The sequence below is a fragment of the Rhopilema esculentum genome, chromosome 10, assembly GCF_057945365.1.
Source record: "Rhopilema esculentum isolate cy_ngs chromosome 10, ASM5794536v1, whole genome shotgun sequence".
In the NCBI taxonomy this organism is placed as follows: Eukaryota; Metazoa; Cnidaria; class Scyphozoa; order Rhizostomeae; family Rhizostomatidae; genus Rhopilema; species Rhopilema esculentum.
The window spans coordinates 11,740,935-11,765,715 of record NC_142824.1 but is presented as its reverse complement, the minus strand read 5'-3'; the positions used below and the strand labels follow the sequence as shown (position 1 = coordinate 11,765,715).

At 35.2% G+C, this 24,781-nt stretch overlaps 3 protein-coding genes across 3 annotated transcripts in view; 1 reads left to right on the top strand and 2 right to left on the bottom strand.

Moving 5' to 3' along the window:
* The window catches only part of LOC135685351 (DNA-directed RNA polymerases I and III subunit RPAC1), a 16,400-nt gene extending 13,014 nt beyond the window's left edge, over nucleotides 1-3,386 (bottom strand). Inside the window, exon 1 of the mRNA XM_089111017.1 lies at nucleotides 2,260-3,386. The gene's annotated coding sequence lies outside the window, so the exon portion shown is untranslated. The remainder of the gene's footprint in view (nucleotides 1-2,259) is intronic.
* LOC135685332 (uncharacterized) overlaps nucleotides 1-24,781 on the top strand; it is a 26,541-nt gene extending 1,760 nt beyond the window's left edge. Inside the window, exons 3-20 of the mRNA XM_065201246.2 lie at nucleotides 7,789-7,851; nucleotides 8,183-8,270; nucleotides 9,228-9,307; nucleotides 9,770-9,826; nucleotides 9,935-9,987; nucleotides 10,110-10,179; nucleotides 10,698-10,748; nucleotides 11,196-11,275; nucleotides 11,806-12,089; nucleotides 12,305-12,399; nucleotides 12,666-12,763; nucleotides 13,208-13,808; nucleotides 16,460-16,530; nucleotides 17,196-17,274; nucleotides 17,610-18,060; nucleotides 18,169-19,338; nucleotides 21,828-21,977; nucleotides 23,366-24,781. Of these exons, the coding sequence (XP_065057318.2) occupies nucleotides 7,789-7,851; nucleotides 8,183-8,270; nucleotides 9,228-9,307; nucleotides 9,770-9,826; nucleotides 9,935-9,987; nucleotides 10,110-10,179; nucleotides 10,698-10,748; nucleotides 11,196-11,275; nucleotides 11,806-12,089; nucleotides 12,305-12,399; nucleotides 12,666-12,763; nucleotides 13,208-13,808; nucleotides 16,460-16,530; nucleotides 17,196-17,274; nucleotides 17,610-18,060; nucleotides 18,169-19,338; nucleotides 21,828-21,977; nucleotides 23,366-23,400 (3,576 nt within the window). The 3' untranslated portion in view covers nucleotides 23,401-24,781. The remainder of the gene's footprint in view (nucleotides 1-7,788; nucleotides 7,852-8,182; nucleotides 8,271-9,227; nucleotides 9,308-9,769; nucleotides 9,827-9,934; nucleotides 9,988-10,109; nucleotides 10,180-10,697; nucleotides 10,749-11,195; nucleotides 11,276-11,805; nucleotides 12,090-12,304; nucleotides 12,400-12,665; nucleotides 12,764-13,207; nucleotides 13,809-16,459; nucleotides 16,531-17,195; nucleotides 17,275-17,609; nucleotides 18,061-18,168; nucleotides 19,339-21,827; nucleotides 21,978-23,365) is intronic.
* Nucleotides 20,783-21,778, bottom strand: LOC135685360 (E3 ubiquitin-protein ligase MARCHF2). The gene has a single exon (XM_065201279.2). It carries the CDS (start codon nucleotides 21,620-21,622, stop codon nucleotides 20,993-20,995), a length of 630 nt encoding a protein of 209 aa, XP_065057351.2. The 5' UTR covers nucleotides 21,623-21,778; the 3' UTR covers nucleotides 20,783-20,992.

The following is a 24,781-nucleotide window of genomic DNA, read 5'->3' as shown; positions in this document are numbered from 1 at the left end:
GTAGAACCACGAATTTCCAATGGGACCCATTGCTCAACCATTGCTGAACCATGTCTAAAATTTCAAAATTTTTACTTTTTCATAAATTTGCTTGAGCAATATTGAAAGCTGAAATGTTCTGGATTATTTTAAACAATTTTGAAATTTCAGTTCTTTTTATGATTTCAGTTTAAACCATGGTCAGACCATAGCCAATACATGGTTACCTGTTCATGGTTGAACCATGGCCTAACCATGCTCAACAAATGTGTTTCAACCATGTTTTTCCATGGTTAGACCATGTCATCTAATCATTTTACCAATTTAGGTCAAATCAGGGTTCAACCATATAAACATTTGAATTTTTGAAAATACAAATTTGAATTTTTACAGGAATTGCATAATGCTTGTAAACTTGGTTTGAAACATGGTTCAAACATGGTTCAACCATATCACTTGACCATGATCGAACCATGATTGAACCATGTTTCTTGGCCATGATCAAACCATGATTCAACCATGTCTCTTGACCATGATCAAACCATGGTTCAAACATATCAACCAACTATGACCAAGCCATGGTTCACTTTTGCTTTTTTTCTTCTTTAAGATTCCTCTTGCTTCTGCACTTCATGAACTCCTGCTGTAAGCACTCTCAAAGAGAATCTCTCTTTGAGCTCATCAAAGTTCTGACACAGTAAATTTTAATGCAAAGCTTTGCTTTTCACAAGAAAGCTCACTTTGCTTGATATCATATTTTTATTTGTTGCTGATTAGAGCACTTCAAGGTTCCTGATCAATTTTTAAAAAAGGCATCTTATCTAGGATGAAAAGTGTGCGTAAAGTTTGGCAAAGTTCAGGCTTAACATGCAGTTCTTGAACTTGTTTTCATGAGACTGTATGCAAATACTAGCCTCTCACAATCTGTAGAATGGGGCTTCCAGGCAGGGCCGGTTCCATGGGGGTGTATGGGTGGGGGGAGTGATGTAACACAAGAATAGGCATTTGTGTTTTAGTCTGTAAAATTTGGGATTTTAGTCAGTAAAATTAGAATTTTGACGGGTAGATAAACTTTTTTGTAGAAAATTGTACTTCATGTAATTTTTAAAAACATTCAAAGATATTAAAAAGTTCTGGAGTTCAATTTTTCCGTTGATCCAGAAGAGAATTTTCAGGAACATCACAGAAGAAGATTAATCCCAAGATATTTGACAAAACCAGAGACAATTTTAGTCTGGGAGATGCATTTCTAGCCATCCTAGAAGGCTTAATTTCAAAAAATTTCTTTCGCGTCGGACCCAACCATGTCACTGAACTTGATTCTTAACCCCACAGGCTCAGTTTTGTGGCCCTATCCCTCAAACCACGAAGCACAATGCACCAGTCGCATTAACAGAGTGTAATAATGCCAAAATGTATTCGGTAGATAAACACTTGCACCCTCCCAAAAAAATTTCCTGAAGCCAGGCCTGCTTCCAGGCCATCATAATCGTGCATTGAAGTGCATAAAGCTCGCAAGTCACTTCCGGATACAATCTTTCATATTGTTTCTGCTTGTGTTCTAATTTTTACAGAGAATTGAAGTATGAACTTGTAAGGGGTTTCACAACAATAATCGTTCCAGGTGAAACTTTACCCCCTTAGCTATCAATCACGGTCAAATTCCTAATGAAAGTTTTCTAATGTCATAATAAAATCAATGTTGTGACCAAAAACATTATGAAAATTTTCAAGTAGACTAAAATTTTTGCTCTTAATGCGAATCTGGAATAAAAGATTTTGTACAAAAGCATTTAAAGAATTTTATCAAAAAAAGTTTAAGTTGAATTGGTGTATACCCTGATAGTAGAAGGGGTGGGTCGTTAAAAATTTAGAAAGACAACGCCCATAAAGTCCAATTTTCTAAATTTTCAAAATTCTTTAAATAAGCTCTGGTGCGAGGAGAGTTTAAACTTAAGCCGTTCGTTGCGAAAAGTCTGGTTTATCCGTACTCGTAATGAACGGAAGTCTTTCCTTATCAAAAGTTGTACGGCACCGTGTAAACGCGATCTATCCGTATATATCTTTTTATCGGGATCAAACGTTATCCATCATCAAATTGCTCCACAAAAACGTTCTTATTTCGAAATCTTGCATCACTCGCAACAATACTTTCGGTCAGAAAAAGGGTCCCAAGTCCTCTAGATCTGTCCGGGCCTAACATAAAATACGCTATGTTACCTAACAGTTCTTTACGATGAAGCTTTCAACATAATCAACAAACTTCCCAACTGCACAAACCTTTTAAAAAATTATCTTGTTTTTGCTGCGTACATGAATCGCAAAGGTGAACGCACTGATAGATGATCGAACTGCAATCCAAACGGCCATCTTGTGTTTGAAAAAGCGCGCTCAAAAATGGCAGTTGCTTGTTGGTTGAGCCATGGTTTAGCGATGGTCAAACCATGATTGCATGCATAAGAAAATTTAAATCCAAAGGAAATAAATGTTTTCTTATTTGAAAGCAAGGAAATAAAAGCTAATCTTGGAATACCCAACTTAACAGGCACCGCATAGCTGGGGGGGGGGGCAGGGGGGCTGCTAAAAATGTCAAATATTAAGTAATAAACTACCAGGAAAGCCTCTTTTTAAAAGGTTTTAGCCCCCACTTCTTTAAAACCCTCACTGTCTCAAAGCTCCCTGGTGCCTGTTTAATAATGAAACATATAACCATGCAAAAAATTACTTATAGGCAAAAATTTCTTAGTAGGAAAGGAAGAAAATACCAGGATTTTAAACAGTGGAGATTTCTTGTAGGGACATAGGGGGTGGAGCCCATCTTTATTGTTAGAAATTTTCTTCACTTTGAAGGGGGCAGGGGGCTTGATCTTGCTTTTGAATTTGAATTTATTTTAAAAATTCTTTGCCATTTTAAGAAATTTCAATTAATAAATTGACCATGGTTCAGCAATGGGTCAGCAATGGTCAGGCCAAATTTTCATAAAACATTTCAAATTCAAAAAAAATAATTTTTCTATGGCTTAAAAACAAGAAAATATGTCCACAAAACAAATATAGTATAAATCAAACTATTTAATCTAAAAATTCTTTGCCATTTCAAGAAATGTCAATTAATAAATGGACCATGGTTCAGCAATGGGTCAGCAATGGTCAGACCAAATTTTCATAAAACATCTCAAATTCAAAGAAAATAATTTTTCTATGGCTTAAAAACAAGGAAATATGTCCATAAAACAAATATAGTAGAAATCAAACTATTTAATTTAAAAATTCTTTGCCATTTTAAGAAATGTCAATTAATAAATGGACCATGGTTCAGCAATGGGTCAGCAATGGTCAGACCAAATTTTCATAAAACATCTCAAATTCAAAGAAAATAATTTTTCTATGGCTTAAAAACAAGGAAATATGTCCACAAAACAAATATAATAGAAATCAAACTATTTAATCTAAAAATCCTTTGCCATTTTAAGAAATGTCAATAAATAAATGGACCATGGTTCAGCAATGGGTCAGCAATGGTCAGGCCAAATTTTCATAAAACATCTCAAATTCAAAGAAAATAATTTTTCTATGGCTTAAAAATAAGGAAATGTGTCCACAAAACAAATATAATAGAAATCAAACTATTTAATCTAAAAATCCTTTGCCATTTCAAGAAATGTCAATTAATAAATGGACCATGGTTCAGCAATGGGTCAGCAATGGTCAGGCCAAATTTTCATAAAACATTTCAAATTCAAAAAAAAAAATTTTTCTATGGCTTAAAAACAAGGAAATATGTCCATAACACAAATATAGTAGAAATCAAACTATTTAATTTAAAAATTCTTTGCCATTTTAAGAAATGTCAATTAATAAATGGACCATGGTTCAGCAATGGGTCAGCAATGGTCAGGCCAAATTTTCATAAAACATCTCAAATTCAAAGAAAATAATTTTTCTATGGCTTAAAAACAAGGAAATATGTCCACAAAACAAATATAATAGAAATCAAACTATTTAATCTAAAAATCCTTTGCCATTTCAAGAAATGTCAATTAATAAATGGACCATGGTTCAGCAATGGGTCAGCAATGGTCAGGCCAAATTTTCATAAAACATTTCAAATTCAAAAAAAAAAATTTTTCTATGGCTTAAAAACAAGGAAATATGTCCATAACACAAATATAGTAGAAATCAAACTATTTAATTTAAAAATTCTTTGCCATTTTAAGAAATGTCAATTAATAAATGGACCATGGTTCAGCAATGGGTCAGCAATGGTCAGGCCAAATTTTCATAAAACATCTCAAATTCAAAGAAAATAATTTTTCTATGGCTTAAAAACAAGGAAATATGTCCACAAAACAAATATAATAGAAATCAAACTATTTAATCTAAAAATCCTTTGCCATTTTAAGAAATGTCAATAAATAAATGGACCATGGTTCAGCAATGGGTCAGCAATGGTCAGGCCAAATTTTCATAAAACATCTCAAATTCAAAGAAAATAATTTTTCTATGGCTTAAAAATAAGGAAATGTGTCCACGAAACAAAACTAGTGAATATCAAGCTGTTTAATTTAGAAGTTCTTTGCCATTTTATGAATATCAGTTGATAAATGGACCATGGTTTAGCAATGGTTAGACCATGTTTATGTAAAACTCTTGCCATTCAGAATAAATGAAGGAAATTAATAGTGAGACAAGGAAAATATAATCTTTCAATTTGAAGGTATCAGAAACCAAGCACATAAACCCCCCCTATTGACTGAGTTGTGTCTTGAGACATGGACCATGGTCTTGACATGGTCAGACATGGTTACATGGAAAATGATAAAAAATACAGAAAACTGTTACTTCTTCTTATATTTCTATTGAGGATAACTTTTTAGACAGTTCAGGATTCATATTTTCCAAGAACCAACAAATTAAAATCATTGCAGGCAAAATCTTCTTTCATTGCTCAACCATGGTCACTAACCATGGTCAGCACTTGTCAGGATCACGGCTCAACCATGGTATGACCATTGCAAACTATGGTTGGGCCATGAACCATGGTTGGGTTTTCGCAGGGGCAGCATGCAGTCCAGTTTTTTTGGCCTGCAACAAGTCCTGCAAATGATACCAAATATGGCCCAAACATAAGGTTGAACACAATTGATTATTTTGGCAATAACTGGATCATCTGAATACCCTGAGCAAGAGCCAAAAATGCAAAAAACAGCTGATGCCATACCTGTATGTCTTCTGTGTAAAGTTGTGCCTGTTTTAGACACAACTACAAAACCTACAACTACACACTTCCCTTCCCTGTCTAGAATCAATTCTGCTTTTCAAAAGGTCGACCTTTCTATTAAGAAGGTGATATATGTTTCTGCTATTGCATTTCTTGTAACAGAATTTAACTAGCGTATTCAAGATTTTGCTGTCATTGAGAAAGATATTAAATTGTGCTCGATCTCCTTTCTGGCGAATGCAGAAGAAGTGGAAGAGTGCAGTGTGATGATTCTCTGAAGAGTGAAGCCAAAATCAGCTTCTCACCCTCCCTAACTTCTATCAGAGTTTGGATAATGAAAAGTTTCCTCTCATGAGACACCATGCAAATAGAATGATAAGCCTTTTTGGCTAAACATTTATTTGTGACAAACATTGTTCTAGAATCTAGACAAAAGCAGACTAAGAACCAGACAAGGGATAGTCTTATCTATGAAGTCCTTTGTGTCTAAACTACCAAACTGCTGCTGACCTATCATCCATCCTTCAGCACAAAACAGAGCATCACTGTTTCCACAGAGGACAAAATTCCTTAAACTATGGAAATGAATTTCCTTCAAATTTTAGAAACAATTTATCTTAAGTTTAGAAATACACATCTTATTCTCCTATCAATATGTTGCCTGTAGTGTGTGGCCTTGCCCTTTGTTAATTTTTCCGCAGTTGGCCCTAGCTTAGAAAACTTTGGACATTCCTGCCTTAAAGTCAAACTATTATCCTTGGTAGATATGAAATTATTTAACCAGTAACAGTTAATCAAAAGGATACCAGTAACAGTTAATCAAAAGTGAAATAAGCAAACATTTATTTTAATAAGGTTTTTTGTTAAATACAGTTTTATTTTGTACTTTTTAATAGATTTGATTTCGTTTTTCAGGAGCCTGTTGGAATAAACATTATATATAAACAAACATTCAGGCTCCTGAATAAACATTCAGGAGCCTGTTGGAATAAACATTATATTTCTGAAAAAGTTTGCAGCGAAACATCAACCAAGTTTTTTTATTGAGCATCTATTTATATATATACACATAAGATATATCATAGAGTTGAAGAAAATAAGACTACATGGTTTATCTCTGCAAGCCTGTTTTGTGAGTAACTCACTCTTCAGGAGATGTTGATATACACATCATCTCCTGAAGAGTGAGTTACACACGACACAGGCTTGTAGAGATAAACTACGTAGTCTTATTTTCTTCAACTCTATGATATATCACGCTTTATGTGCTAACGAATGAGCACTGTGCTACGGAAGTATCAAAAGACCAATTTCTATATACATAAAATATATATATAATATCTAAGTAACTGATAAAGAGCAATGTTTATCAAAAATGTTGTAGCATTTAAGTATCTAATGATGAGTTTCAATAGATGTATAAAGTTATACATTCTGAGTAAACATTTCCACTTTCAATTTTTTCAATAGTGGAGTCTTACTTTATTATATGCCAAAAGAATCTTTCAAAGCTCGAACTCATTTGCAAACTACAATCCATTTTCTCGCACTTGTGTAATTTTGTCTGTGAACCCATGTCCCTGAGACTCTGGGTAGGCTTTATGGTGATTTGATTATATCTGACACCTTCGCCAATAGAAGTGGTGTCATTGTCACACCCTGGATTTATTATAATTAAAAACCCTTGAAATTTGCGCCCCCCCCCAACAAGCCCCCACCCTAATATCAAATTTTTGCATCTAACTATGCCTTCACGAATACTTAGTTGAGAAAGAACAAAAATATACACCACTGTCATTGATATTTAATAAGACAATCAGCAGCAAATTAAACTGCTAAATTGAATGAGACATTGACCAAGAGACACATAAAGACATAAATATCATTTTTTTAAGAAAATATATTTTCTTGCTTTGTTTTATACTTGCTTTGGATATCTTAGAAATAGTTTTTAAGTAAAATTGCAAATGAAATGAACTTGAAAATCACGAAAAAGCTACCCAATGAACTAAAGAATTTGTATGACAACTTGTAGATGATTTTTGTAAGTCCTTCTCTGAAAAGCTCCACAGTTAACAAGCCCTCAGGGGGCTAATTCAAAGAATTATGGTAAACCTGGAATAGGCTAGCAATATTTGATATTTGTCTTCCCATTAAAGCCTGTTAATTTTGAGAAAAACTTCCCTGGCATTTTTCTAGTCCAGCTTCACCAGGAAAGACAAGGAAATTTTCTCTATATAAACAGGCTCATAGAGAGTTTATCCTTAGTAAAATTCATCTGATTTCTAGCTTTTAGTCCTCAGCTACTCCATGTAGCTTTGTGTCTGGTTTCAATTTTTGGCTTTGTATGAGTTGATAAATGTCACTCTGGTGTAGATTTGTGCCGTTCTGTGTAAAATTGTTATAGAAACAATTGATATTGCACATTAAATTGCAGGATTGATCAGTGATGGACACGTGATGGTAGGCGAGGAGGAGGGGGGGGGGGGGGGGGGTTCGTCGCACATTTAGAAAATTTGGATTTTTTTCATTTTTATAATGTTGGGTAATATCATATATTTATTATTCACTTTGATATTATTCACTAGGTTCTTATGAAAAATGGCACATCATGCATTGTTAATGATGAACAAGTTGAAGGCGCATTGAAGGTAATAAAATATTTTGAACTATTCGCAGTCTTCTACTTCACAGCAACAACTTAAGCGGAAAGTTGAGATTTTAAAAAATTTGACAATATATAGGAAATGGTTTGTAGTTAAATGGCCTATCCTACAAATAGCCTTCAGTTCACTGCAATTCAGACATGACAAGCCTTAGTGATAATTTGAAAGAGCTCCTGCATTATTGTTAATTTGCCCATTTTGTTGGATGATTATCAGGAAAATTTTTGGCAAACAGGGAACACTTGAGGATCTCCACTTTTTACTCACAGGTTATTCACTTTAATAAACAGATTTCTGAGAGTTATTTTTATTGTAGTTGAATGGTACAGTCAAGGTGAAGCAGGAGAATGATGTACAAGAAGCAACAATCATTAAACTGACTGATAATAGCCTGTACACTGTTGGTAAGTTCCACTTAAATTTTTTCTATTTATCACCTCAAAAGATTGGAAAAACTTCATTGTTCAGTTAAAATGTTTTTATATCAAATTTGTTTTATTAAACAAGCTTCTAGATGATTATAAAGACTGCTAATCATTTGTCATAGTTGATATGATAGCTAAACTTTTATCCAGAACCTAACTTTTGAAAGAGCAGTTCTGTTTTTGATGGTTAAGTTGGCATTATTGGGTTCATAATTAGGTTTTAAAGACTAAAAATTAATCCACGTTTTGTATATTTAATCCTCACTAATTTTTACTTTTGCCTGCAAGGCTTATTGAAATGTAAATAATATATTATGAGTTGTCATTCTGGGTGAGAGCTTATTTAAAGTTGGGGGTTTATTAAAAAAATTTACCTCCATGGTAGGAGCTAATTTTAGGGGTTGGGCATACACAAAGGGGGCAGTTTAAAGATTTATGGCATTGTGCTATTAGTTATAACATATATATATATGTATTACACATATTAAATGCATTAGGCTTGAAAAAAGTTAGGACACCCCCCTTAGAAGCTGTCGCTTTCTTAAAAAGCGATATGAAAGAGCAATTAGGATAGTTCATGGAATTATTATTTCTATAGCATAATTGATCCTGTCTACAATACAGTTTTATGTAAAATTCTGGTTGGTTAATGTATCAATAAAAAATTTCGATTTTTATGATAATTTGCTCATGAATTCATACAATTATTGTATCATATCTACACAAATTTGCAAATGACATTGTTTATATGACATTTGAATGAAATGTAGGGGGAAACTTGAGAAAATCATTTATTTATTATAAAAGATGTTACATCAAAGATATAAAAGGTCTGTTGTCTATCATAGACTGATTTATATCTACAGATTTATGTTATAGATTGGGTGGGGGATCTTGAAACAAATGTATGTTAAAATATAACATTTTTGTCCTCAGTTTTTGATGATGGGGATGAAAAGACTTTGAGAAGGACAAGTCTATGTTTGAAAGGTGAAAGACACTTTCAAGAAGATGAGGTATTTTGTTATTCTGCATTTTTAACATTTCTGTAAATTTTTATCAACTGTTAGCTGGCCTTACCTGGAATGGTTTTTGGCTGCTCTCTCTTACTTTGAAACACTTTCTCTGTTTCCCAGAAGTTTGATTTATTAAAGGACTTTATTTGTCATCCACATTTAAGGAATCAAGGGCCTGTGGAAGTTTATATGTGGAAGCAATGAGATTATCTTTGTCAAACTTGTTGTAAATTTATACGTAACTGAACTGCATGCATGCCAACATGCAAACTAAACTGAAATTCAGAGACTTTGTTTGGATCATAGAAAAATGTAAAGGATCCATACTGCTTTGGTAATATGAAAATGCTCTAAAGCTTTGTAAACATTATGTTTATTTATGTTGTTTGAATTTTCAATTTTTTTTTATATTTAAACATTATATATTATTTTAACAATATCAAACTTTTAAATCCTATGTAGACTTTAGACCATCGGCCTCTAAACAATCCAGAGAACTTTGGTGCACCTGTATCTAAGGTGAGAACATTTTTACGATTTTTCTAAGAAGCTTTTTAGACGTGTAGCAATGCCTCTGAAGTTTGCTTTTTGAGTGTGTTTAATTGAGCTCCACTCATTTTATTGCAGCAAGCAAAGGAAGAAAAAACTCGAAAACGAACCAGGTCTTGCTCACAAAACAGGTTTGTATATCAACTTTTCTGTACTCCATCAATGTCAAGTTTGCTGAAAAGATGTATAAAAGCTATAATATAAACATAACTTTTAACTATCAAAATGTTTATGGGAGTTCTTGCCTTTGTAGTGATGTTGAGGGAGATGATGAAGACTCAAAACATTTATCAAAGAAAAAACGTGATTCGTCCTTTGGGAAGGTATTTTAATCTGTACATACTTTTCATTTTATATTTCTACCTGTAGTGCATCCACTATGATTCAAATATCTGATTATTTCACTTACCGAAAAAGGCTCTTTGTCATTCTTCTAAACAGAAACATGCATCAATTACCCCCTTTCCCTGGGTACATTCGCACGTTAAGAGTAATTTTATCTTTGTGGGGAATTTAAAGTTGAGCCATAAATTTTTAATAGAGCAAGTCGTTTCAGTTTTGTGTCAATATCTTCATTATTTGTCGTTATCACAAGTGTGTAAAAACAAACATTGCTGTTTTTATATTCACCTTGTTGCTAATCATTGGAATTTTTCTTGCTTTGTGCATTTGGTGATCTTGAAAGTCTTTTTGAACTTCCTTAACTGAGGGACAAAATGGCATACTTAATGGCATTTTTGTTGAATCATCCTTACAAAGTACCTTTAAATCCAAAATAGTTTACTTAATTGCATTTTTTATTGAATCGTGTCAACAACGCTCCTTCAATCTCCTTCTAAAGGTTGTCTGTGTAGAGCTAGGGGAGAGAAGGAAAAGTTGGTTTCCTGCACTGGTACGTTCTGCATTTTTTTACACTGTTTCAATGAAATATCCGAGAAAAAGTTCCTGACTTTGAACCATTTTGCCATATTTTACGACACTTTTCATAGATGAGCTTCTTTCATAGATCAATTGACTCGAGATAAAGTCACTTAAATTGGTTAGTCTTCATAGTTTCAAAGTGCACCGGCCTTTCTACTCGCTGTATAGATGATATATTAGCTAGACTGGTTGTTCAAATTCTTTGCACTATTCGATACTTTTATTCCTATTCACAAGCTATGATCACGAAATATTCATTTTGAAATTAAAAGTTGAATGGTGAACAGCATTTGATTATGTTTTGGTTCCAGTACACATATGGCAAAAAATATCTAATTTTTAATGTAACCCAGAGATTTTGCAATGTGTAAAGATTATTAAGTTAATTTTTCATTGGCAATGTGAACTCACCCTTTAGTGTATTCGCAAGCACATGGCAGAGGGATTGGAGGTCAGCAAAGGGCAGCTGCTTGTTCAGTCGTTTAAGGATGGAAGGAAGTAAGCATTGCTTAGCTTTGCTGTTGTTCAGTTTAGAAAGCTTCGTATGGCTTGCTTTAATCAATTTTATATTGAGGATGTAAGAAGTAATAAATGCATTTTGTTATACAACAGCAGTCTTAATACTTCTAGTGCCATCGACTATTCAGAATAGCTCTCTGTAGAAACTGTTTCTGTAGCTAATTTTTCATTTTTCCAATTTCTGCTTAGTTGAACGTCAAAATGCAGTAGCTCAAATCAAAAGTTTTTTACTGTAAAATAGAACTGCAAAAATTTAACCTTATTGGATGCTGAAAAGTAATGGGCACTTAGAAATGTTGATAGAGTACAGATATATTCTGAGCAAAGTGCCCTTACCTCTTCTTTTGTACTTGTGAGCTTTAAAGGTCAGTAGTTACTTTTTGAGGTCTTTTTCCCAATTCTTTTCGTAGTTTAAACCGTCATACGAAAACGACACCTTTTTATCTTGTATCAGTATGTTTCGTTAGATTCGTTAAATACACAGGATAAAAATTTTACGTTTTTTATAGACTCGCAATTAACAAGACTGATATAAAGGAGTTCTGTAAAGAGAAGGAGCCAGTTTTGAGTTACATGAAAGGTGAGACGAAAATCGATCCGATTTTGAGAGGCTCTATAGAAAAAGCTCTGGCGTTTTTTGATAATGGAGAGCTTCCTAGAGGGTGGAACATTGATTTAAACGACACAACAGAGACATCGTCAAGCGAAGATGAGGATGTAATGAAAGAAGAGGCAATTTCTCCGGAAGAAGAAGAATTTCTTAGAAAATTGTACAAAATCATGGATGAACAAGGTTAGATATTAAACATCCTTATAATTACCTTGTAGATATTCAATATCTTCGCTCTACAATTTGAAGACACAGAAGGTTTTTTAATGTAGAATATTTATTGAACAGTCCAGTTTGATTGTTTCTATAAAGTGAAAAGAAAAATATTGATTAGTAAGTGTCAACTTACATTTAAGTTTACATTTGTTCTCACTGTGTTACTGAACCTTCTTTTACAGGAACACCAATCTCGAAACCCCCCGCTCTTGGGTGTAGAGAAATCGATCTTTTCAAACTCTACGTTACTGTTACGAAGCACGGCGGGATGGATGAGGTATTAACGATTTCAGTCTTTTGTTGTACCCCTTAATAACTTGAAGAGTTAATGATATATGGTGAATTTGTGTTAGTTTCTAGATTATTATGTATGTCATATTGATATTTAAGAGTATGGTTTAAGCAATCAACATAATTTATTGCTTTTCCTTTCTGCCATCTAGGACGTCTTTAAAGATTTTTTCAATTGGAAGATTTTGAGATCTTTCTAGTACCATAAAAGTTGTTTGTTGACATTGTCATCTAATAGTACAATCGTTTTAGGTGACAAACTTAAACAAGTGGAGGAACATATACAAGGAAATGGGAATGACAAACCCTCCGTCGACAGCTGCCTATAACATTCGCAATTTTTATAAGAGGTATTTTCAAGATACATTTGTTTTGTGCTTGATTCAAATTTATTGGAACATATTTTTCCCTTCCTCAATTATCCTTATTCAGGCCGACAGTCAATGTTTCAAAAATTAGACCATTTTCAATAAACCCAGCTCTTGATACGTTAAACATGTTTTAATATCCTTTGAAATTTCCAATCACTGAACTTAGACTGTGATAACTATTCTGATCTTATTGATTTTGTGATTATTGTTAGAATACGATTATCAGTCAATCAATCTGCATATTGTTTGATATTGATATTGATACCGATTAATATTGAGTGTTTGATATGTTCATTTTGTGATTCTCTCTTCTTATTAACCAGTTCTTTTGCACTTGTTAATAAGGGCACCTTATTATTAATGTTGGGCTTTTTCTTAATCATTTCGAAGCCTTTAACATTATGCTTTTGTGTTTTTGAATAGGTATATATTTCCATACGAGGCGTTAGAAAAGGGAATTGACTTGTCACCCGATAAGAAGACTAATGATAAAGATAAACCAAAAGAGCCTGCAAAGGAAAAGGAGAACGCTAAAGAGAAGGATAAATGCAAGAAGCCAGAAAGTGACTCAGAAAATGAAAATAATGCTGTACGAAGACTAACCCGAATGCAAAGCAAAAACGAAAGTGACTCTGAAGTTGAAAGGAGAGAAACAAGGTCAAGTAGGCCGAGAAGAAATTCTCTAGAGAAACAGTTCAATCTGCAAGAAAGCAAAGGGAATAAGCAAATGGCCTCGCCAATAGACTCTTCTGATGAAAGTCTAGAGAGTTACCAAGAAATGAACTCTTATTCAAGAAGAGGCGAAATGGAATTAGATAGTGACGTCACAAAGCAGTCTGAGGGGGACGAGTTAGTGGATATCGTGAATAGCCCGCACAGCTCAGTTGTTAGTGAGGATAAGGAATTTTCAGATACGAAGAGCGAAAGTGAGCTGACAATGACTGAGGATGGCAAGTACCCAATTGGTGCAAGGATTCTTGTTAAATATGGCAAAGGCAAACTTCACAGAGCTTACGAGGCCAAGGTATGTTTACTTTTAGCATTTCCCCTCTCTTTTCGTGTTTTGCAAATACGCTTTAGCAAGTTTACAGCTCATCTTTGCCTCCTGAAGAGGCGAGTGACCCTCTGTTTCTCTTAAACTATTTCATATAGCATTCAATGTTTTGTCTTTAACTGCATTTCAAATCGAATACCTGCAATTAAGTTTTTAATATATCTTATCTCTCATTTTCGTTACATTCAGAATGTTTAGAGTAGCAGCATGTTTCAAATAGAAGATGAAAGAAGTACTTCTCGCATTGCTTTATTTGAAATTGCGTTAAATAGCAACTTTGGCGTTGGCATCGTAAATATACAACAGGGTTGTAAGGCGAGGAGTGACGCAATTGTTTATGTAGCGACTAAGCGTTACGCCTCTCAGACTTACGTAGAAGACTTTGGATCTATAGGTATTGGCTGAATTTTGAACTTAACAAACAGAAGCTCACATTCGGTCCTAAAAATGATTAAATGAGAGCATTGGAAACTCAAAGGATATTGAAGGCTGTTGTTGCATATCGTACTTCAGAACTCGTTTGCTGCTTAGTTGTGTCTTCCCCAGCTTTCCTGCCCTTTTCAAAAGAGTCATATACGTAAAGCTTACACGCGAATCTTTAAGCTAAACAAGGCTAACCTTATCGTGCTATAAAACTATACGATTGGACAAAAATAATACGCGATGAAATCAGATCGTTAAGGTATGGGTTGTTTGATTATTCTAAATATGTAACTAACGAGCCTTTTACATGATTGAGTATGTATTCCAGATTGTCTCGAATGAGTGCCCTTGGCGCTCATATGATTGCTGATTCTCGCAAGGGGGGGGGGGCTTTTTGTGGAAGGTGCTCTTTCAATGGAGTGGTTATTCACACCTTTAAATTTTTATGCACTGAGTGCCAGACCCACAGTGAAAGAGTGGGTCGCTGAAAGAGCGGGAAGACCACTGTTTGACCATCTCTTTCACCGAGGGTCTTGTACCCAGAGTGTATGAAGATGTCGTTCAGCAAATGGACGCTGTAATCCTTGTGATATTCATAATGCAATCTAGAAATACAGTGTAACGAGACTTGTTTTGAATATGACCCCGGAAAGGTAAAGCTTGTGGAGCTTGGACCGCTCGGATTAAGATTAGGATTATGATATCTGGATACAAAGGAATCGCAGGCTAACAAAGATATTATGCAAGCTATAAGTAGTCCAGCAATCGTATGGATATAAAAAAAAGTTAACAAACACATAATCTTATTTGTTATTCTAGTTTTACAGCTGTTGCATAATTAGGTTGGTTAAACAGTAATAAAAAAACAATTTTGTATTCAGTAAAGTCATGCACGTTTTATTATTTGAATGAGACTATTATGAATCGGGCAAAGAAGTAATTTTGGTAAAACTGGGTTTCTTTTTGCAACAGTTGAAGGTGCTCTTTTTCAAAGTCGCCATGAAAGCTTCGTACCTAGTGAGCCTGGCAAGGTCTCTTGGCAGATTATTCCACAGACGGGCTCTCCGGTGGAGGAAAATATTTTCGCCCAGATTTCTATCAGTCTTGTTGACTTCCGTTTGTAACCTTTTTTAAATAACTTCGAAAAGTTCCCTGCAAGCCGTGTCCGTTGTAGCGGGTACGATACATGGAACGAATAATTTTATATTCAACTATAAAATTTTATATTTTAAATTTTGCTTTCTTATCTAACTTGAAGACGCAATATTTTTGGCTTTTGAAAATTAATTTGCTTTAATTATAAACTTTAAAATTTTCCTTTCTTCTAGCTCCCTTTATTTTCCATGAATATGCCTGTTTTAGAAATGAATAACGCCGCAAAGATAATAATTTAGACTTTGATATTAAATGTCTAAGTTTTGCAAAAGTTGTAGTGTATCTTAACAACTCCTTATCGAGTTTGTTATCATGATTCTTCCGATTTAGATTTTCTTCAGTCAAAACACTAAGGTACTTTTGTCGCAAATCTGGTTTTTGATTTCAGAAGGGGGGGGGGGTTGCAAATGAGCCCACCGTCAAGATTTTTTTAAGAGACTTTCCCTTTCTATGCATTTTCAATAGGTTTAAAAGTTTCAAAATCAAGAACGATATTGTAAGAACGATATACGATGACTATCAGATTCCCTTGAAGCACCCAGCAGTTTTCGTTTCATTATTTATACATTTAGGTATTCTACCCAAATAACAATGTTGATATTCAAGGCAAATTTCATACAATTTATTCGAAAAACGTACTTCCAGTTCTCTCAAGTCATTTTGTAGTAAATCAACATTGTTCTTAGGGGGAGATTGGGATGGTCGAATTTTCCCTTGAACTTTAAGCTCACGTTAGTGCCCCAAAACTTTTTGCAGGGGTAGCAGCAAAGATAGTTCGTCTGAGTTGATTGTAGCCAGGACGACGGCAAATACGGCAAGGGTTATCAGTTGTTACTAATAACCTTTCCCATATACTTGCTTAAGCAGGTGTTCTGTTGTTATTTCTTCTGCAACAGAGCCCATGAAATCAGTATATGCTATTACTTGAAGGTGCAACGATGTTTTTCAATAGTAGCACTTCGTGAATTTTTGAATCTTTTGTAGAGGCTTCAATTTCTCATTTACTCGTTCTTGTTATATTGCCTATTTATGTTCTTTTCTAGATTATTGATGTGGATTCAGAACTCACCCCCGATTTATTGTACTATGTACATTACAGAGGTTGGAACCATCGGTATGCTTATCAAATTGATTTAAAAAACAAACTTGCAGTGTACTTCCTGTGAACGCACGTCAGATTATAAAGGACATTTGCTCCTTTCGTCGATTTAGAATTACGCTTTGCATAGCAAAATGGCCACCAGCAAAGACTTTCCTCCTTGTTATTGTAGACAAAAGCCCTTATTAGCATGACAATACTCAGACTGTCTTCTTTTCCACTAACAATGAACTTATCAGCGAGATTTGCGGGAAGAACCTGTTACCTTTTCTGCTTTTGTATTTTAACCGTTTTCGCTCCATGTGAAAAATAATGTACGTGGAATCAATATTGAAAGTCAACCCGCTGTTTCATGTTGGCGTTGTAAAGTCAAGACTTATAAAATCATTCTTTTGAATGGAACACCTCCCTGAAGTATTTTATATTCATTAAATGTCATGGCCGCCAAGTACTCTTTGCAAGCACTGTCATTTGTCTCAAAACAAAAGTTAAATTCGCCCTGCAATTAAATGTCTATATAAACAAAGAAAGTTACTAGGAATTTTTACTCGTTTTGTAACGGTAGGTTGCGATAGTTTTCAATGAAATTATTGTGTTGAACAAGAAGTTGTTGTCAAAAATAGGCCTAAAGGATTTGTTTACGTTTTCACGTTGTCTAGCAAATCCATGCTGTCTTGCAGGTACGATGAGTGGATTAAGCATGAGTTTATCGAAGGTCTGAGTCCTTATCCTCCAAAGAAGAAAGGCACTGCTTCCAAGGTAATCGCTTATTTTTGTTTTTCTAATACGTTTTCGAAAAGCTTGCGGCTGTATAAATTTTTTCACCCAGGGGAGATTAAGACAAGGCAGCTCAAGTCATGCGTTTGTGGCCTAGCATAAAATAAACACAATTTCAATTTGAGCTTCGCTCTGATTTTATCAAATATGTATTACTTGATTAAATTTACTATTTAAGTAGTATATCTTTCATAGTTAATAACCAGTGGTGCTTTTAGCCGTTTACCTCTAGTATATGCTACGTTGGCAAGTTCAGTTCTACTTTGATCATGAAACTGATCTGAATTTTTGGCCTAAGCATCGAGTTTTTCTTATAGGGTGCTAAAGGCAGTTCTTCGGGAGGCTACAAAAATCACTCAGAACCACCTGGAATTCATAATTTTCATCAAACGCATCAACCGACTCCTAGGACTACTGCTAGATCTAGAAAGGCAGGGTCGCCACCGCCTTTAAATCCAGGAACCCCACCCTCAAACCCCCATGAAAAGTCGACGAAAACAACACAGAGTACGCAAAAGACTACAAACACACCGGCAAAACAGCCTGTCCAATCAGCAAAACCGACGGCAGTCAACCCCAAGCCGTCAATCACACCCCTGAAAGGATCGCAGCCAAAATCATCGGCACCCAATCCAAAACCAAATTTTGGAGCGCAGAAAATCGATTCCCCCTTTGCTGACATGAAACCGCATCCCGTGAAGCCAAGGACGACGAGAAACTCAATGCAAGATGTTTTCCTCATAACTGCTTTGGAAGAAAGTATTTCTGGTATGTTTTTGTTGTGTTTAGTTTTCGTTTGTTTTTAAATCGTTTCTACGCTGGTTCGCAATTTTTGTTCTGGATACATTTTGAATATTTAAGAACGTTTTTGTACAGAATCTCCTGCAAGTGACGTCACTGGATCAGGCCGTCCCCGAAGAGGACGTGAAAAGCAAAGTCAATCGCCGGAACGTGAAGAAGAGAGTGAAAGCAGTAGTGCGAAGGAGGATGACGTCGATGTTCAGGACAAAGGAAGAACACCTCCACAGAGAAAGACGACACGAAGAAGAAGAAACGAGCGAAGTCCGTTTGGGAAACAAGAAAGCAAAGATTCAGCGGAGGATGAAGAATCTGTATCAGAATATTCTATTGATCTGTGGTCGGATGAAAGAAATGATGGACGAAATAGTAAGGGGGATAACAAAAGAAAAGCAGTGGACAGCAAAAAGAAAGATCGCCCTAAAAGTGGAAAAGGAAAAGCTGCAAGTGCTAAATCGATTGCTTTTGAGAATGACCTGAAGGATCTTTCAAAGAATGTAGAAAGACAATCTTCAGCAATGGAAATTTTGACGGATTGCGCTTTGATGAAAAATGATAGGCAGTTATTACAGAATAGCGAAGGTGGAGATGAAATAATGAAAGATGAATCAATAAAAACAGAGGAAGGCTTCGAGGAGGAAGAAAAAAACCGGCGGGGTAGTAAAAGAAGAAATGATGGGAAAGTATTAAAGGACAGGAGACCTGTAAAGATCGAGACAGAGGGAGACGGAGTTGCGACAAAAAGTCTGAAGGAGATCGCGGTGTCAGAAAAAGTTGAACAGTCAAAAAATGAAAAGAAAACTTCTGATAAAGAGAACATGGATGAAACAAACGATAATATTGATGACAAAAAGTTGAAAGTTGAGAATAATAACATCGATGACTCAGAAATGGATAACAGTAATGGATTGACTTGTATGGAACATGTTGTTGATATTTTGCAGCGAGCAGCAGCCATTGATGCAGAGAAACAACGCAAAATGAAAGAAGTCAATTCCTCGCCAATTCGAAATAAACACGACCAAAGGAGTGAAATGGTATCACCATCAGTTAGTCTTTCGACCCCGGAACGAGACCGTCGCAAAAAGAGGCGAGAGAGGAAGAGGCGACGACGCGCTGCAAGTTGTTCTGTGGCTGATGCAAGCGAAAGTGAAAACAGTCAACAGAGCCCTTTCCGAAGGGGAAAGGACAAACGCCACTCCACTTCGGAATTTGAAAAAGAAAAATTTGACTTCGTTTCTGATTTAGGTAAGTGAAAAAATTTTTTGGAACTGTTTGATACATTTCGACATTATGATAGAAGTAACATTTCAACAGGCAATGTAAGGAAGTTTGTTAAGATTTTAAGATTTTAAGCTGTTTGTTGCTGTTACCTGGCTGTCGCTCGATAATTCGATATTTTGAACTGGATCATAATCTTCAACAAGAAAGGAATAACATTCTCAGCTCCTGAATGACCCAATATCTAGGTTTCATTTTGAAATGTGACGACATTGATCCAATGTACAGAAAATTTTCGATTCTTTGGTAAGTTTTCACCAGCCGCGAATGACAATCTGGCTACTATCTATCCACTAAATCAGGGGTTCTTAATTATCTTAAGTGCCGGGAAAGAAAAACATATAGACTTTCTACGGGGGCCACTTGGTTTTTAACTTTTCCATACCCTGTGTTAAAAGGTTGCTCAAAATGAAACTCAGATCTCATTTACCAGGCTAAGTTAGTGATAAGATGTTATCAGTCCTTTTTTCGTGCCTCCCTATCTTCGCATAAACCCAAAAAATAGTGTTCACAAAGGTTTGTAACTTTATGTTTCTGAGCCAGAAAATCGTTCTATGCTATTTTTAGCCTAGAAGGTTAATCTTCGTTAGTCTCTTGTTGGATCGATTTGAAGCGCGGCTGAAGTTTGGTCGAGGGACTGAATTCAGTGTAGGCCCCCGCCATGGTTGGTGGCAAGACAAATTGTATGTTATATTAATGTAGGAATGGTCAAAAACAGCACCTCAAGTAGATTTCAACGGGAAAAAATTCAAGGCAATATTCTTTCATAACTAGATTCCATAGTTTTATCTATTGACATGAAAAGGAAAAGTCTTGCAAGGTTTTAGAATAATTTTAGCATAACAGCGTGTAAGATGAACAGATTAAAAAACAGTTACTTAAACGCTATAGAACGATCAATTGATTAAATAAAGCATCTCCTATTTCGGTACTCCTTTTCGGACAAATAACTGTCTACGAAAAGCAATTAAAGTTTACTACTGAAAAAAGAAAAATGTCAGTGGGGACACAAAACCAAAGATAAATCGAATTTTCGAGGTTAAAAGAATTCGGTGGGCCGGATGAAATTTTGCTACGGGCTGGAGTTGGCCCACGGGCCGGAGTCTAAGAATGGCTGCACTAAACTATTCCCAGTTTCATAAAAACACACATCTAATGGGCGCCATTGCTACAGATCTGTACTTTCAGACTTCACCTTAAAGCATCTTATTCGTTTTCATTATCCTTTTTTTTCTCAATATTCTAATTAAGATTTCACCTTAGAATCATATTATTCGTTTTTTATCCTTGTTTTATTTTTAATATTCTTATTCAAACCATGTATTTTTATTATCTTTTATATAGCTCACATTGCCGTATAGGCAGAGCTAAACATGCTTTAATGCGTAGAACTGGGAGGTTCCAATTTGCAATTCCTACTTTTACACTTAATATGATAATCACACAACATTTCTTGTTATGATGTTTTCAATACTGCCTCTATAGCTATCGTGTTGTCCCTTCAATTGAAAGTGACTGTGTTCATCTTTTACCCTGTACAGATACATTGTCGTAGTAATACAGACTACATCTCAAACATAAAAAATTGGAATTTTTGCAAACAAATATGCACAACATATTTCTATACATTTTCAGTCTCTCGCAGAGTACTGTCTTCAAATATTATGCGAACAACTTGATTCTTTCTCTGCCATTTTCGATACGCCTCGATATGATATCTGAAAGTAATCAATGCCCAGAATATGTACATCAAAGCCAAGAAGGTAGATAACATAATCAGTCCGAAGCCGGTCCATTTGTCAGTTGTTTCGTAATATTCTTTTGCGCCTTGTATGCAGAGCCACGAACTGATACAGCCTAATGGTGTTAGCAACATAAAGCACAAGGCATCGATCAGGAAATAGCGCCGATCTCGAGAATGGTCTCCATCCTGTAACCATACTCTAAACGGTTTTGATATTCGTTCAGTTTTAAATTCAAATTGACAAACCTCACATCGGTTGCTTCCTGAATGTCCTAGCCACTTCTCCAGACAGGTTTTATGAATCAGGCCCATGCTACCAGAGCACCTGCATGGTGAAATTAACGGCTCTGATAGATTTTTACTGTCTTGGCAAATTCTGCAAGCAATTGTTGATGTCGATGAACTTAAGTCAATGCTAATTCCACTGAACTCTTGTTTTGAATCTTCCCTTGTATGAAGTGTGTTGCTGTTTATGTTGAATTGGCTTGAACTACTGTTATTTGCCATTTTTTAACGTAAACTCGCAGGTGTTCAGTAACATTAAGGCGCAATGATCATTTTATCGGTATTTCGAATGCGTTCCGACTTTTCGAGTTCCACTTTGACGTGGCTTCGAAATTCTCTTAATTGCTGTTTATTTTTGATGATTTTTCATAGAGTACAAATACCTCTTTATCTCGTGGATTTTGATGTTTTCATTTTACTTTTCAAGCCGAACTTTCTCAAATTGATGCTGCCGAGCGGATCACTGTAATTCAAGGGAGAATACACGAAATTCAAAAATTATATGGGAAACTGAAAACAGAGCTGGCAAGCATAGAGCGGAGAAAACGACGGAAATTAAGAAAACAGAGTGAAAATAGTAAGTAGGCTACCGTTGCAAAATGTTTTAATTACTTCAATATTATTACTGTTAGTGGGAGGAGAGGTGGAGTATGGAGTTTCATGCAAAAAACGCAAAGTTCTCGCAGTAAGTCGCAGAAAAAACCCAAGTTATGGACGAATATATCTTACCTGAACACAAATTGAAGTATATATCTAGTGCAAAATATCTTAAAGTCGAAAGCACAGATTAACCGACAGTTGAAAGCACAGGCATACAAAAGCTTTGGTCAGGCGATCTGTTGAATATGCATCCACTGTATGGGATCCATACGAAAAAATAAACAACTTGAAATATCCTTATTGATTTTAATAATTTTCAACTGTGACTGCTAGGGTGGAAAGTCAATGATATGTGTCCAACTCTATGCAAACTTGAAGCTTACATGCATACTCTCTCATAAGAAACCATGTGATAAATGGTTACCCAGAAACTTGGAGGAGACTAAAGGTTCGCCTTGGCCTGGGTTCAAGTCACTTAGTTCTCAATTGTCTCTTGTGAACATACTGATGACCTCCCATTCTGGATTGTCGCCCTGTCAGAACCTTCTCTATAAAAGGCAGACAGTAATTGGTAGATGTAGATGTAGTCTGTTTCTATGACTGTCCCTAAACCTTTACGTTAAGGCAATCGATATATATTTATGTGGGTTAGGCCATCTGTCAATCAATATTAACCAATCAATAGCCGTGTGAGTGGATTTTGCTCACTGATTGGTTGATTGGAAGATGTTTTAAGCCACTGTGGTATCTATCTATTGCCTTTTAAGCTCCAGATTTTTGCTGTTTCATTCGATTTTTAAAATAATCCGGGCTTTTGAATGACCTTATTTATCTAGTACCTTGAAAAATGGAATTCGGCTCTGATTTTTCTCTATTTTCTCTGCCTAATGCATTGATAACACATAGCAATCTGGACGTTAAAGCTAGCACGTAGCGTAACAATTTATGCAAAGTGTGAAAGGAAATACTATGTCCTGTATTCTGGTGTGAATGGATCTTAATATGATCAAGGACGCCTCTAATGTTTCTTATGGCACGAGATATCTGTATGCCACCAACCTTGTTGCATAAAGAAGTAGTTATTAAACATCCTTGTAAATAAGAACTCGATAGCAACGGTGCTTCCTTTCACAATTAATTCAGAAAAATAAATAAATACGCATATTACAAACCATTTTTCCTGAGATCAATCTTTATCAAAAGAGTTAGGCTTTAGCTGATAGATACCCCTCTTTCAAACTACTATTAGTAGTTTAAAAAAGGTATTTGAGTCACCAAAAAATTGTTTTAACTTTTCCAATCTCCATAATAACATAATATTCTCATTTCTCTTTTCCTAAGGAGCGATTTTGTTTTTTCTTACAGCCAGCAGAAATTATGACATCAACGATGGAAAATGAAGCCCTTTTCTTCTGTAAGATATATGCGGATTATAGTAGAAATACATATTACGGTAGAAATCTGTATATAGTCAAGAATATATTTCTATTTTTCGTCAAGTTCTATAACATATAAAGTTCAAGTAGAGCAGGTTTTCCATTATTTAGTCTCCCTTCACCCACCATACATTTCCGTCGTCTCAAAAAAGTGACTACCCAATTAACTAGGTACATTTTTTCTACGTTGGCATTACGCTATTACCATAGGTGACAACTTTTTGAGGTTACACACATAAACGAAGCTAAGCCGCTGCTAGCAGGTCCTAGCCTCGCCCTGATGTTGAGATCAAGCATCTTTACAACATTGCCTTTTTGGGCAGTTGTAGCCTCCTGTGTTCAAATAAGCTGCCCGTAATGTTTGTGAAAAATTTGCTATAGTCTGCATTAAAAGGAAAACAACCAAAAGGAATTGGCAGTCATAGGGTTTAATTCAGTTTGTAAATGTATATCCAAGCTATTGTATCGTCACTACTCTGTGTTTTCACGATTATTCCATTTAGCTAGATATTTTAGGCTGGTCAGTATTTGTCTATATTTGTGTAATTTTACAAGTGATTTGTCGAAGTAGTAATATCTGGTATTTTTGTTTCTTTTTGGGGCTGTTAGCAAATAAAAGCCCTTGAAACTTGTGAATGTCTTCGCCTAGCAGTTGCCAGCGTCTTCAGCTATGAAACGAAGAAAGACTTAGTAATTATTGTACCCGCTGCCTTTAAAATGTTTAAATTCCCAGAAACTGTGAATGAAAATGTCGCTAAAAGCCTATCAGTGTACAAAATAGATTTGTGATCGTTTCGAATAGATATTGCATCGTCAATAATCTAATAATGCCCGATTTAATACATTGCGTGAGACTTAAGATAAAAACCCAAATCCCTAGCAACTTTTTATGTCTCATTTTTTTTGTTTCACATGGTAGCTATTCTAGTGGGTATGTTCTCTATAAAGTAAAGTCCGAGTCAACGTCCCGATCCCCTAATCTCCATATTGCAGTAACATTCGCTGCAACAAGACATTATTCGTATCTCAGTATGTGCTACTTCAAGTTGGTTTTGTAAATAAGCATTACAGTGCAGGTAGAGAAAGGTGGGGTTTCGCTGGCATCCCCATACATTGAACCTCATTGTGGGCGTTTTTACTTTTTTAAATCTAGTAATTTATCACTTGTGATTGTTTGAAAGCAAAATTATTGAAGATATTGAATTCAACTTGTTATTTTGTCGTTTTTCGTTAATAGATATATGTTTAGGTAGAGCGAGGTTTCTTGCTATTTATTGCGTCTTGTTTCCGACGAGAATCTTTTTATCTGTAAGTTTTCTATTCTATGTAGTTAACTGTAACATTA

Bases quoted from the DNA above. Each gene is read 5' to 3' on its own strand.
- LOC135685360 (XM_065201279.2), bottom strand. From the start codon at position 21,622: ATGGCAAATAACAGTAGTTCAAGCCAATTCAACATAAACAGCAACACA.